Source organism: Geospiza fortis, unplaced genomic scaffold (genome assembly GCF_000277835.1).
Source record: "Geospiza fortis unplaced genomic scaffold, GeoFor_1.0 scaffold27, whole genome shotgun sequence".
Classification (NCBI taxonomy): Eukaryota; Metazoa; Chordata; class Aves; order Passeriformes; family Thraupidae; genus Geospiza; species Geospiza fortis.
Genome location: NW_005054329.1, coordinates 6,273,129 through 6,287,237, shown reverse-complemented (window position 1 = coordinate 6,287,237; position 14,109 = coordinate 6,273,129). Strand labels below are relative to the sequence as shown.

At 49.3% G+C, this 14,109-nt stretch overlaps 1 protein-coding gene across 1 annotated transcript in view; it reads right to left on the bottom strand.

Annotated features, from left to right (window-relative positions):
- Positions 1–4,093: 4,093 nt before the first annotated feature.
- Positions 4,094–14,109, bottom strand: part of MEGF9 (multiple EGF like domains 9) — a 27,816-nt gene continuing 17,800 nt past the window's right edge. Inside the window, exons 4-6 of the mRNA XM_031057319.1 lie at positions 13,252–13,395; positions 12,086–12,358; positions 4,094–8,962 (exon numbers count right to left, since the gene is read on the bottom strand). Coding sequence (XP_030913179.1) covers positions 8,514–8,962; positions 12,086–12,358; positions 13,252–13,395 — 866 coding nt within the window. The 3' untranslated portion in view covers positions 4,094–8,513. The remainder of the gene's footprint in view (positions 8,963–12,085; positions 12,359–13,251; positions 13,396–14,109) is intronic.

The window sequence follows — 14,109 nt, the reverse complement described above, 5'->3', positions numbered from 1 at the left end:
GGCGCCGCCCGCCGCCTTTGTGCGCGGCTTTGGCGGCTTCCCTGGAATTCAAACGCTCGCAATCGCTTCCGCCATCTTTGCGTCGAGCGCGCTGAAGCCGCTGAAGCCGCCGTGGAGCGCGAGGAGGGCGGGCACAATGGGAAGTGAATGGGAGCCGCCATGTTTGACGAGGGCAGGAGGCCGAGCTCGGCGAGCAGCGGACATGCTGGCTGAGGGCAGAGCGGGGCGGGTGCCGGCCGGGCGCCATCTCGAGTGAGGGAAGGAGCCCGGGATGACAGCCCGAGGGGCCGGGGCGCCTGAGGTGGTGCGAGAGGGGACAGGGTGATCCCAGCCGCTGCCCCGCCTCTGCTACAAAACTGTCCCCATTTGAGAGAGGCTTTGGAAGGGAGGCACCAGGCCCCAGCTCCTGCCGAGCCTGGCAGAGCCGCTGGCGCTGATGTTTACCATGTTCCCCGCAGGGCACAGCCGTCATTGGGCTTGGCGGAAGAAATAAACACGCGTTAGTTCCACATTCTGGTCACTGCTCATAGCAACGGGCAAGGGCGCAGGCAGCCGCTGTCATCATCCGTGCAGGCGGATTTTGAATGATCTGGGAGGTTTCTTTTCTAAAGCGAAGTTGTAAGCGTGTCGGCTCTCCCAGTTTTTGTGGGAGAAAATGCAGCTGCATTGGACATTTCTGAACATGCACAGCGGGAAATGCTGAACTACACTAAATGCTGCTGTTGTGGCCCCTCCTTCAGGGGCATGGCCAGGGGAACAGCGCCGGGCACAGGTGGAACTCCAGACCCTCCTTGCTGTGCATCCTTGCCTTCCTTTAATACATTTAGAACCCGTGTGCAGGATTGAAATGCCTCCGTGCAATATTTATTTACATCACCACAGACTCACAGAATTATTTAGTCTGGAAAAGACCTCTGAGATACGGAATCCAACCTTTGACCAATTCCTGCCTTGTCAGCCAGCCCAGCGCACTGAGTGCCATGTCCAGTCACTCCTCGGACGCCTCCAAGGACAGTGACTCTACCACCTCTTTAGGCAGCCCCTTCCCAATGTCTAATCACCCATTTTGTGAAGAAATTTCTCCTGATGTCCAACCTGAACCTCGCCCCTACAGCTTGAAGCCATTCCCTGTTGTCCCTGTTGTTCCCTGGAGCAGAGCCTGACCCCCCTGGCTGTCCCCTCCTGGCAGGAGTTGTGCAGAGCCACAGGGTCCCCCTTGAGCCTCCTTTTCTCCAGGCTGAGCCCCTTCCCAGCTCCCTCAGCTGCTCCTGGTGCTCCAGACCCTTTCCTGGACACACTTCAGCTCCTCAAGGTCTTTCTGGTCACAAGGGGCCCAGAACCAGACACAGCACTCGAGGAGCTCAGCCGTGCTCAGCAAGGGGACAATCACTGCCCTGCTCCTGTGGCCACACTGTTGCTGGTACAAGCCAGGAGCCACTGGCCTTCTTGCCCCCCACCTGGGCACATATTCAGCCCTCTCAACCAGCACTCCCATTTTCCACTGGGCTGCCTTCCAGCCACTCTGCCCCCAGACTGCATCGAGCATCAGGTGGTGCCTCATGCTGGGACTTGCTCTTACCATTCTCTGTAACACAAGGAAGCGCAGGAGTGACCCTGTGCTTTAGATTTGGTTTCCTCTTTTGGATTTGGTTTCCTCTTTGGTACCAACTCAGGTCAGGTTTCACTCACTTTTTCCTCTAGGCTGTCTCAAGGGCACTCTTAGCCAGACAGGAATTAGGCCACGGATAAGGGCTGACCACAGGCCATGAATTCCATGAGTTTATTATTCCCAGTTCTGTGAGTTTATTATTCCCAGTTGGCCGGGTGCCCTGTGAACTCCATTTCCTCCATGTACCTGCGCTGTTTAGATTGACACTCACCTGTCAAATGCCCCAGACTGGTGGGAGCAGCCACTGCAGCTCTGGATGTGTAGGGTCATGGTGGGCTTCCCATCCCTGCTTAATTCTTTCAGCTTTATGGGTACAAGGGCATGATGGAGCTGCAGCAGTCCCAAACTGCCAGAAGTGCCAGGCACTGCTTAGCACAAGTAAAGCTCTTAAGCCCATCTCCTGTCCAATTGGACATGCCTCATGCTTTGCATTTGGGGTCTGATGACCCCAAGGGATGTTTAGTCCCTTCAACTCCCCCATGAGAGACCTCAAGAGACACTGGTCACCTTATGTGACTGAAACCCTTTTGCAGTGGCCTCTGCCAAGCTGAAATTAAGTTCACAAAATCAGGTCTGCCATATGGCACCAGGATCTGGTCAGCCAGGCTGAAATGTGAGTTTTCCTCCTTTACAGAGCAGATCTTCATAAAATGACTAAGTCCACTCACTTGAAATGATAATACCAATTTGTTTAATCTTGTTTAAGGTTTCTGCAAGGTTTTACATATTTGATGTAGGTCTTTAAATCAGCATCCATCAGCCACAAGTGCAGAGTAAATCACTCTGCACACAGAGCACATGAGTCTGCAGAGTCACAGCCCATGTCCAACACACTGGAGTCGAAAGGAAATCAGCAGGGAAGTTCATTTCTTCATGAAGTGGCTGTCTGATGGACAAAGATATGGATATATAGACATACATCCCTGTCTATCTTCCCTGGAAGTGTTCAGGGCCAAGCTGGCTTGGAGCAACCTGCTCTGGTGGAAGGTGTCCCTGCCCATGGCAGGAGGGAAAACGAGATGATCTTTTAGGTTCTTTCCAACCCAAACCATTCTGTGGTTCTATGATTCTTTGTATACACACAGCCAGGATGGAACATTTCCCTGGGAAATTACTGCACTCCCCCATGTTTTACAAGCTGCAGTAGCACCAGGAAGCTGCAAGGGGCAGACAGGACTGGGAAATGTTGTTTAGAAGCAGTTAACAACTTGCCTTCAGATAATCTGCTTAATGTTGTTTAACCTTAAATTCATTAAGAGCACATTTGGGGAGATTACACTAAACCCTCATGCCAGGAAGCCTTGATGGAACTTTCCTTCTTCTCAAGGCAGATGGAGATCCTTCCCACCTCAGGCAGAGCCCTAAAGAGAGTCTGGGAAAGGACTTTTGGGGAGTGCAGTGGTAGGGCTGAGCTGAGCAGGACGGGAGCCAGCTGCTCGCTGTGCTGTGCTGTGCTGTGCTGGCACAGGGAGGGCTGATGTCACCACCAGCTGAACACGGGTCCCCCTCACCCTCCTGTTCTCACTCCCTGCTCTGGGGACCTGGTTCAGACTCAGCTCTGCCTCCTCCTCACACAGTTCACAGCAAGATTCCTCCTAAGTTAAGTCATGCACGATCCAACTGCTCTGCTAATGCAAATCAGGTCTCGATAAACTCCTTGAATTTCACCAGTGTGGCCCTTCCTTACACAGCTCTGGCTCAGTCAAACATCTGAATGAACACTTAAAACCACGTGCTCACTCAGTGTATGAAGCCTTACCTCTCCAAGTTCTTTGCTTAATAAGGGCTGAAGAGTCAGACACAGTTTTCACCAAAAAAGAGCCTTTAGCAGTTGTGTTAGCAAAACAAAATCAATTTCCTAACTCTGCCAGGTAAGAAGGAAATGCAAGTTCTCCACAGGCCCCTCTGCAAACACTCCCAGAACTGATGCCACAGATGTGGATTTCAGAGTATCTGTAACAAAAATGGCCTTTGAAAGCCATCTGTGGTCATGAAGAAAAATCTGATACAATATATCCTCATCCCATTTCCAGCTTTGCTCTGAGGGTTTCCGTGTTAGTGATTCACATCTCTGACAAAATGTGTCCATGTGAATGATACAGAAAACAGTGGGAAAACAGTCATTGCCAGTGGGGCTCCCAACCACAGCTGAGGGCTGGGATGGTTCATAGCAGACACAAGAGATCAGAGGGCTCAATTTTTAGCTGGATTTTCCAACACAGAATGTCAACTGTGCTTATAAATATGTGTGATAGAAAACGTTTTTGTGTCTTGGTTCTCATCTCACATACAGGGGCATAATGAAGGAATAATTCTCTTGGAACAAATGTTATTACTGGGATGAGATTGGATTCAATCCTTTCTGTCACTGGGAAGACTCTTGCTGAAATTCAATGAACAAAAACACAAATGCAAAAATCCAAGTGGCATAGATACAAATTATATACATTTATTTTTATTCATTTTAAATAACATTCTTCTGTATAAATTCTGACATATATTCAAATCATACACTTTTTTTTTTCTTTTTAGAAATGCCTTTGTAAGCATAGCATATGCTTAGGGGACGCCGTATTTGGATGCAGAGTGAGACTGATGGGTTTCAGATGGGAGCAAGTACAACTTTTAAGGCCCACATTTTTCTTATTTTAATCCATTCCTCTGACACATAAAGAGCAGAGTCCTGTGGGAGCTCACTCTAAAACTTGACTTTAAAGAGAAAACTATTTTTATATCCTTTATTTAAAGGAGACTGTGCAAACTTTCTGCCACATTTCCATTGCCTGTAACACTGAAGAGGATGATGCTGCACAGCAGTGGTTAACTGGCCCAGGATACCTGAAGGATGCTGGATATTTCCCCTCCTCTTTCCTAAATGCCTGCTAAGTTTGCTCAGCCTGGTCCAAGGGAATTATCATTCCAGTGGCTGACATCTCCTGACAGCTCCCCAGGGCTAGTGCTCCTCGTAGCTATTTCCAGCTACAGTGGTCCACGAGGTTGGAGATCATCTCTCCTCATTAGCTCAATCACTTTTCTGCATGTCTGCTGTTCACCAAGTGCTCCCCCAAGCTGAGAGCCCTGCAGGCTGCCCCGAGCCCTGCCCCACCCCAGCTCTGTGCCCTTCATCTGCTCCTTCTGTCCCTCCGCCTTTACTGCCGGGCTGGGCTCACCCCAGCCAGACCAGCTGGGCCCTCACCCTGCCAAGGACGGTGCCTGGAGCTGCTCTCCCACATCCACCACCGCCCTGCCCTGTCACACCTCCCCTCTGCTCTGCAGCTGCTGTCCCATGCCATGAGTGCCCTCTCTGTGACAGCTCTGCAGCTGGCCAGCATTCCCAGGCAGAAGGTGCTGCAGTGGCCATCAGGAACACCTCATGTACCTCACTGCCACCTCAGCCCCACAAGTCACCAAGTGCCCTCCCCTGGCCTCACTGGCTGCTCAGCTGGGCATCAAAACAGCCCTGAGAGTCCACTTCTGGTTTTGCTGCCCTTACCCCACCCTCAGGACAAAGCTCAGCATCTGGGCAGCCTCACGACAAGCCATGACACACAGCATGGTGCTGGTGCCCTCAGTACCCTGGCACAAGTGTCACCCCTCCAAATACAACCCAACTCAAGGTGACTGGAGACAGAACCAGCTCAGCTTCTTCCTCCCCTCCTATGGTGCCAGGGGAACTGATAAGAGCAAGGATGAGCTGATCTCACATCACCAAAGGCAAACATGAAGCTGTTTATTCTTTCCCTGCTGAGGCATTGATCTCCTTTTATTACTGTTGCTCCTGTGTGCCAAGGCCTGGGTGGCAGGAGGTGCTGCTGTGTCATTCTGCCGTTTGACAAGCACGGTGCCAGTGCCACATCCTCACTGTGCTCCCTGTTCAGGAACATCCTGTGCCATCCAGATCTGGGCAGCCAGGTCCCCCTGCCCATCCAAGCTTCCCGTCACGTCTCCAGGCTGTCTCCATCCCTTCATCCAGCTGTGCAATCCACAGGCAGCAGCTGTCCCACCCTGCAGGGCATCCTGACTCCTCCTCTTCCCAAACACAAAGCCTTTGGATTACTTTGGAGGTCAGAAGCAGCCCAGGTGCCAGCACCTCCTGTGCTGTGGCAGGCAGGGACTAGGAGGGCTCAGCACCTGAGCCCACGCTCTGCTGGAGCAGATGGTCCCTAGATCTACAGTGAGACAAAATCCAAGCCTGTTCCTGTTACAAAGCAGCCCACAGTCACAGCAAAATTTAAGGAAGAGGTGTTTTGTGGCAGAGATTAAAAAATCTGCGAAAGTATTTTAGAAACATTAAAGTGAACAACCTGTCCTTCGATTTGCTTGCTAGCATCAGTCCCAGAAGCCAACACTTCCTAAATTACCTTTCCTCACCCCATGAAGTGACCAAGTGCAAGTGTATCACTAGATCAGCACCTCTAAATAATTACAACTTCCAGGAAATTTTCTGGTTTGTCACCACCCTGCTCTTTAAAAGTTTGATGAGTAACTCAAGGATTAGCAATATCCAGATTTTCTCCTCCAGTCCTCCCCCGTTTTATAGCTAAAAGTAACACTGCTCTCAATGACACGAGCCAGATTTATTACCTGAAGTATGGGACCTCACCCTGGCCCACTGCAGGCAACAGGAGCTTTTCCATCAGCTTTTTTCCATCAGCTTGGGCCTATATGCAATTCCACATTCTGCCCTCATCATTTCCCTTGGTCACCCTCAACAATTTTCGTTCTGACTTGCCATGCCTCAAGTTTAAATCAGGCAGCAAGTTTTTGAGGCAGAAATGGCATCTTTGAGCATGTGTTTGAATCACCTACTTACCCCCCTGCAAAGTTTCCAAAGATAAGAGAAACCTCCTCACAGCACTGAAAACAAATAAATAACCAACATGTTCTCTCTACCATTTCTCATCTGGAGAAATATTCACTTTTTCCTGGCTCAGAGGATACATCCACCAGCTTCTGTATCACTATTGCCCCACCACACACAGCAATGCAGCTGCAGCTCTGAGGCTGGGCAAGAGTGAGGATTTGGAAATATTTGTTTCTTGCCCTGTTTCCATGCAGTAATTTGATTTCCAGGGGTGGGAGAGATTGCACAGCCCCTGTCCCGAGGCACAGACACCGCAGGTACCAACCCAGCAGCTCCGTGGTGTGACCTCCTGTGCAGTGCTGCCTGTCAGTTGTTCTCTCTGCTAACAGCCCACCAGCCTCCCACCAAAACCAGGGGAATCTGAAAAACCTCTTCCCTGCAGTGCTTTTTTAACAGCTGATTCCCCACCACCACCTTGTGCTACTTTAAATTCTGAAAGCATCTGTGCCTTTTACCTTCCGAGCCTCGAAGCGCTCATCGGGTCCTGAGAGCTCCTCATCCCAAAGCTGCTCCCACCCAAATCCAGGAGACCTTTGGCCCTCAGGAGGCCAAGGGGCTGAGCTCAGCCCTCCAGCACGTCCCCCCTGCCGTGTCAGCTCAGCAGGGATGGCACTGGGATCCCTCCACACAATGAGCACCCACTTGGGAGAACCTCAGCCAATGAGCCCAGGCTCTCAGGGTGTTTGTGACAGCGTATTTGCATTTTGTAGAGAGACTTAAAAGCAAGGAATACATTAGTGCATCCAGTTTTTGGACACCTACTCAGCCCTAGTCATGGCAACACTGGTATTCACTCTGTATTTGAAGGAATGGCAAAATTTGACAGATACAAGTAAGGAGCATTCACATTTTCTCTAAAAAAGAAGTTATTCAATGACAGTGGAAGAAAAGCTTTAAGCAGTTGGTGTTTGCCAGAGGCCCAGCTCCAACAATATTGCCATCTCAATTTACAGTATTTTAAACAATCCTCATGATTTTTTCTTTTTTAAACAATGTCACTAACCGCTGTACAATTAAAACCTAGAGGATAAAACATGACCTGGGGAGTGGGGGAGGTTGGGGAGGGGCTCATGGTTTTGTTGTTGGGGATTTTTTGGTTGGTCAGTTGGTTGCTTGTCTTTTTTACAAATAATTACAAATACAATTCCAAGAAGATATATTACATTTTATATACAGAACACACCATTTCTATCAGGGTAGGGTAGTAAGCCTGGCTTTTATTTTTACATGGCAACCCTGAGATGTCTTGTCGTCTTCCCTTGCACAGAAACTATACAAGTTCATTAACTCCTAGAAAAAAATGGATTGCTATGTCTTAATAGCATCATCACCCTGTATAAATACTCAGAAAGGGAAAAGCTTAGTCTCTTCCCTAACTCAAATGTTCTTAGGATTTTTTCCCATTTCCCTGCTTAGTGGGAACAGATAATGGTGACTTTTTCAGTGTGCAACTCACTCCTCCTACTTGCCTTTTGGTAGTACAGTGAACAATTACTTCCCTTTTTTTTTTTTTGTTCTCCTTTTCAAGTAAGTTTCTGTCAGGAATGAAGATGATGCCTTTCCAAAGATCTGTTTCCTGAAATTCCACTGTTAATTCATGAGCTACTTCTCAAACTAAAGGATGAAGACACAAGTGTTGGGTTGGCTGGAAACCAAGTAGCTTCTGACTCCTCATCGGGTTCTGCTCTCTCCACCCCACCACCTCTTCATAAAAAAAGTTTCAATTCAGCACAATCCAGCTTATAACAACAGTGAATTCTATGGATCTTTATGGAGAACACTGAATGCATTTCACCACACTACCTGAAATTCAGGTGCACTACACTGCCTCCTGTTCACCTGCAAGCTACAGCACGCCTTGCACCAGAGAGTATCTGAAGAGCAAATTCCTCTGCATGGAGCCTTGGCACGGATCCTGACACCCCTTCCACAAGCCCTGTAACTTTTTGAGAAGCAAACTTTGGAATAGCTGGATGACTTTTAAGCTTTAAAATTATGCATGGGAGTCGTCAGCGTGAGCTGTCCATTGGGGGCCACCTCATTGCCATCATCTTCCAGCAGCCCCGACACGTCAGCGTTGGGAATGCTGTCGTGGTAGCTGCTGAAACTGATGTTGTCCTCTTTGAGTTCAATGGTCCAAAAGGGAGCATTAAGTTTTCGGTTCTGATACTCACGGTACATGTAGACAGCACCCACAAAGCCCATTAGTAGGACCACAACAATGATGATCACTGTCAAAATAATGATGTTAAACTGAGTCCATGAAACATCTGCAAAAGCAGAGGTGCTGTTGTCAGAGGAGCTTATAGGAAATATTGTCTGTAGAGTTGTTGGTGACAAAGTACTGTTTAGCACTGCCGTGGAAAAGGATGTGGCCTTGGTGGTATTTGGAGCAGAAGTTGTAAACTCCCTTGGTTCTGGAGTGGCTTCTACAAAACAAATTAAAAAATGATCAATAAAAAATCTGCTGAGCTGAAAATTGAACACAAATGTAAGAGATTTGACATTTATATCACAGTTATTAATGGCAATTAAGGCTACACTGCTAAACTGGTATTTTTTCAAAGCAGTTTAGAAAATGTCTGTCCAGGGAGGTGTGTGGGGTTTTTTAATACAATGCTGTGTGCTAAGTGCCCATGGACTACAGGACTCCTCTGAAAAGCCTGGTGCTGAGGGACAGGTACAGCAGTCACGATTCAAGGTTCAATACAGGAGCTCATGATGACAGCAAGTCCCAGCCCAGCTCCTGTTCAGACCAGGAAAATGGGACTTTACTAAGCTCAGCAAGTTTAGACTCTGAACCAAAGTGTCCCTTGGTGTCTGTGTGGGCTGCACACTCAGACACAGCAACTCCAGGAGCTTAAACCCTTCACAACCAGTGCACCAGATGTAGGACTTTGTTCACAGTATTATTATTTCTACTTGTACAAACAAGAAGATCAAAACTGAAGAAATGAACCACAACTACTCAGCCATCCCAGCATTTTGCAGTGGGCTCAGTGTTTGCACCACTTTAGGTAAAAGGGCAAAATAACCTCAGTTCTGCTTTTGAATGAAGTCATACACAAGCCACACGGAGATCCCCAGTCTACACAGCCAGAAGCAGGAGGTCACCAAATCACAACAAAAAAAGATTGTGGATGTCCTTCAGAAGCTTTTGAACACATCAGAGGCCAGTTGGGATCCTGGTTTGGTTTCAGCTGCTAGCATAGGTGCCCACAGGAAGGATCAGAACACGGGAACTGCCAGACTGTGCTCTGTCTTTTCCTAAATAGCCAAGAACCTGCCTTGCTTCCAGCAGCCATGGATAAACTCCCTTCTCAGTTCAGGAGTCAGGTTAACCTTGCGATCTCAGAAGTGGGATGTGAATTCATTACGCCTGCATCAAACCTGCTGAGCTACAGGCCTCAGAGAGCACCACAAATCTGTAGCATTAAGCTCACAAATGTAGCTAATAAAGCATTTCCTCACATGAATAACCTGATCTATTTTAGATTCTCAAGTTCAGGCAACAGGAACACTCCACAAGCTGAAGCCTCAATCAGCCAGAATGTTCTCTGCACCTATTGCTCCACAGGACTCTCTGCATCCTCTTTCCCACTCTCTTCCTGCCAAGAGAAAAGCAACTTCATTTTAAATCCATGTACAGCTGCAGCAATTACAGCTGATGGTGCCATGCTGTATAGATCCAGCTTCCAGCTCTCCTGAACATCTAGTAATTATGACTGAGGAGGAGAGTCACTTCCGAAGGATTAATTTTGCACCAAGTTCCATCTCCAATGGCAACAGGAGCTGGAAATATTCAGCACATGTCCTGCCACGGGCCCTCAGGGGAACTCCCACAAGTTTAACTTTGGGCTGTCACATTCCCAGTTCAGGCAACTGAGAAAGAAATTCCTCTGGAAGGGGCATCACACACCTGACTGAGGTTCTGCTCAGAGTCCCCTCCCTGCAACAGCTCCTCTGTTCCCTCAGGCTGATAAGGACACTCAGGGTGCTGAATGCCAGAAGGCATTTCTCTATGGCATGACAGGCAAAATTTTGCAATAGGAAGCAGCATGACAGGAGCAAGAAGTTCCTGGAAAACCTCTGGCTTTGGGAAAAGGGCATGAGGAATTCAGTCATCATTTCCAAATTCCTTCACCAACACTCAATCCCTGGCAAAGCTGTAAGTAGGGAAAAAAACAGAACCAAGACAATGGCTGATTCACCAGCAAGGAAACAGCACTTTTCTGGGCTTTATGTGTGAGTCAGCATCAGCTCAGGGCTGGCAGGGAGGCCTGGGGTGAAGACATTTCCTGGCACTCCCGGGACCATCACGGTGAAGTGCGGGGCTCTGGCCCCGGCGCTGCTTCCGGGCCGTGACACGGCGCTGGAGAGCAGCGGCTGCTCCCTCAATGGGCTGCTTTGGCAGCTTTGACGGGAGCCTCAGATCCAGCTGCTTGATTGAAGCACCGGCTCTGCAGAGCTGCTGCTGCCTCGTGCAGTGGAGCAGCTCTGGCAGGAGGCCACGTGCCCGGTCCCAGGGAGGCTGCGGTGCTTGGCTGGGTGGCACAGAGCCACAGTGCACCAGGGTGAGTCCCTGCTGTGCCACCCATGGCAGCAGGAGCACCACCTGCTCTGGGGCTGAAAACACTCGCTTTGGTCCTTTGAATATCCTCTCTATGTGCCTTCACAGAATCACAGCATAATGAGGTTGGAAGAGACCTCTAGCATCATCAAGTCCAAGCTATGCCCTAACACCTCAACTAGACTACAGCACCAAGTGCCATGTCCAGTCTTTTTTTAAACACATCCAGATCATGGATGAGCTGATGTAAAATTGCCATTTCCAGCCCTGTTACAGCTAATGAGCATCCAACTTTGCTGTACTGATCATCTCCCTGAGCAGGGAAGGACTCTGTGATTACACACCCAGTGAGCAGCACAGGAGTGAAAACCACATTAGCTCCTGATGGAAGATCTGAATTGAATCTGTCCACGACAAGGACAAATTTGTGCCCAAATACTTCCCTGAACTCTGGGTTCTCTCATCTAATACATCACACTGGTAATGTTTCCACCATGAAAACCAACCTCCAGATAACCACTGAAGGAGCAACTCCAGAACCATTTTCTCTCATTGTACATTAAATACACTACAAATGGGTTGGGTTTTTTCCAGCTTGTTCACTAGCAGTGCCTGCCAGGGTCTGGAATCAGGGTGGTTACAGAGCTAATTCTAAACCACCCTTCAAGGCCAGGAGGCATCAATGACTGTGCACTGGAATTGGAGGAGGTGGAGTCACCGTCCCTGGATGTGTTTAAAAAAGCCTGGACATAGCACTCAGTGCCATGGTTTAATTAATGAGGAGGTGTTAGGTCATAGGTTGGACTAGATGATCTTTTCCAACCCAGTTCATTCTTTGATTCTGTTACAAAGATCTGGTTTTCTTCTCTACACCAGAGTCCAGATGAATCTAAACTAACACGAACAATTACCAGCATTCCCTCTCCAACCTTTTTCCAGCAGCACAGTGAGCCTTGCCACTGACTTGAGCAGCATTTTTTACCTTTCCTGGTGCAGTTGGTGCCCTGGGAGTCCCTGCTGTAGCCCTCCTGGCAGAGCTCACAGTGGAAGCCCGTGGTGTGGTACAGGCAGCCGATGCACTCGCCGCTGTCGGGCCGGCACACGCTGGGGGACAGCGCGGGGTCCACGTTCCCGTTGCACTCACACCTCGTGCAGATGCTGTCTGAGTTGTAGTAGCCCTTGTCACACTGGTTGCAGTTGAGGCCAGTGTACCCTGCTTTGCACTGGTCACACCTCGGGACGCTCTCGCCAGGCTCTGCAGAACACAGAAAGCAAAGCAGGGATGTGGCACAGCCCTTGCAGAGACGCCCCTGCTGTGGGGTTTGTTCTGTGGGGACTGACCACAAGGCACCCTGACAAAAATCAGCCACCAAGTATTGACCAATCTCAAATTTTGAGCTGAAAACACAACTTTTAAACTGCAGCAGTTTCTCTGTTAGCAGGGGAAAAAACAGCTTTGGGGAGTTCTGATGCCTTGTACCAACCTCACAGAGCAAACTCAGCACGTTGCTAAGGAAATAGATTATTATTCCTGAACATTTCCATCTCAAACAGGCAATTTCAGAGAACAGCTGGAACTACATCAGGGATGCTTGTGATCCAAAGGAACTTTTGGGCCTGTACAAAGCCAGAAGCAGCTTGCTTGCAAAATTGATTAGGGAAATATCAAAAAAAAAAAGGCTTAGATTTGACTATTACAGCTCTGACTTGTCTCAGTTACATTGGGAGATCTCTGCATGGAGTCCCATGGAGATGTTCAGAAGCAGGCTCAGAAGTATGGAGGGCTACATGGCACTGCTGAGCATCTCCTGCCCTCCTCCTGGCTGCCACGAGCTCAGCAGCTTCTCTGCAAAACTCTGCAGGCTCTTCAGAGCAGACTGCAGCAACACACTGGGAGCTGGAACCAGAATTTAAGATCCCTTCCAAGCCAAATCATTTTGTGATTCTGATCCCTCCCCTGCACAGCTGCTCTCACAAGAGGCAACACAAGCACCAGGGACCCATCACAGCAGGTGCTGCTTCCAGTGCCCACAACCAGGAGCTCCACAGGCTATAAAACACCTTGCTGGGCTGACACACTCTGAGGGGCAATGTAACTGAGGAGAGCAGCCTTCATTATGAGGAATTAGAGCAAAACAAGAGCCTCACCTAAGTGGCAGGTGCCAGTGGATGCCACAGTGGAACAGGGGCAGCGCTGGCAGCCGTGGGCAGGCTGGGTGCTCCGATAGAAACCCTCCTTGCAGAGCTCACAGTGCTCCCCCTCCGTGTTCTCCTGGCAGTCCAGGCAGGTGCCTGAGGAACAGAGAGGAGAACAAGCAAACATTCAGCAGCAGGAACTGGAGCAGAACATTTGGAGCAAGAATCCACGTGGAACACACTCAATTATCAAAGCTCACAGGTGGTTTTGGATGCCCTCTGGCCAAAACATGAGCCTGGCCTCTTATGACCTTCTGATGCTCATCCCCTCGTTCCACACACACACAGATAATGTGAAAAAGCAGGTGGCCCCAGCAGAGAGGCCCCACAGCTCACCACTAAAAGGTCACTGCAGGTAAACACGAGTTATCAGTGTTAAGATTCTCCTCAAGGAAAGCAGTTTCAGTTTGCATTTGTACCAGTGAGATGGAACACTGATGCTGAAAGTCCCCCACTCTCATGAGGGGTCCCTGAGGTTTGTGGCTTTAGATTTTTGTGTGCAGCCTCTTCCTGGGTACACCTGTACACCTGGGCTGGTGGTCAGGGGTGAGGACATGCCACTGTCCTGCTCTGGGGGCAGGCAGCTCCATCCTACCAGCATGGCTCCAGCTCCTCCACCCCAGGACAAGGCAGCAGCAGTCACTGACCTTCCCAGAGAAGCAGAGAAGAAGTGGGGACTCACATGAGCCACCTGCCCTTCCTGGGGAAGCCCCTGAATCAGAAACTCGACGTGCTGTGTCTTCACAGGCGCCGTCTCCTAATGGCCTCCAAATTGCATTTTGATACTACTGTGACCCAGAAGAAAAATCT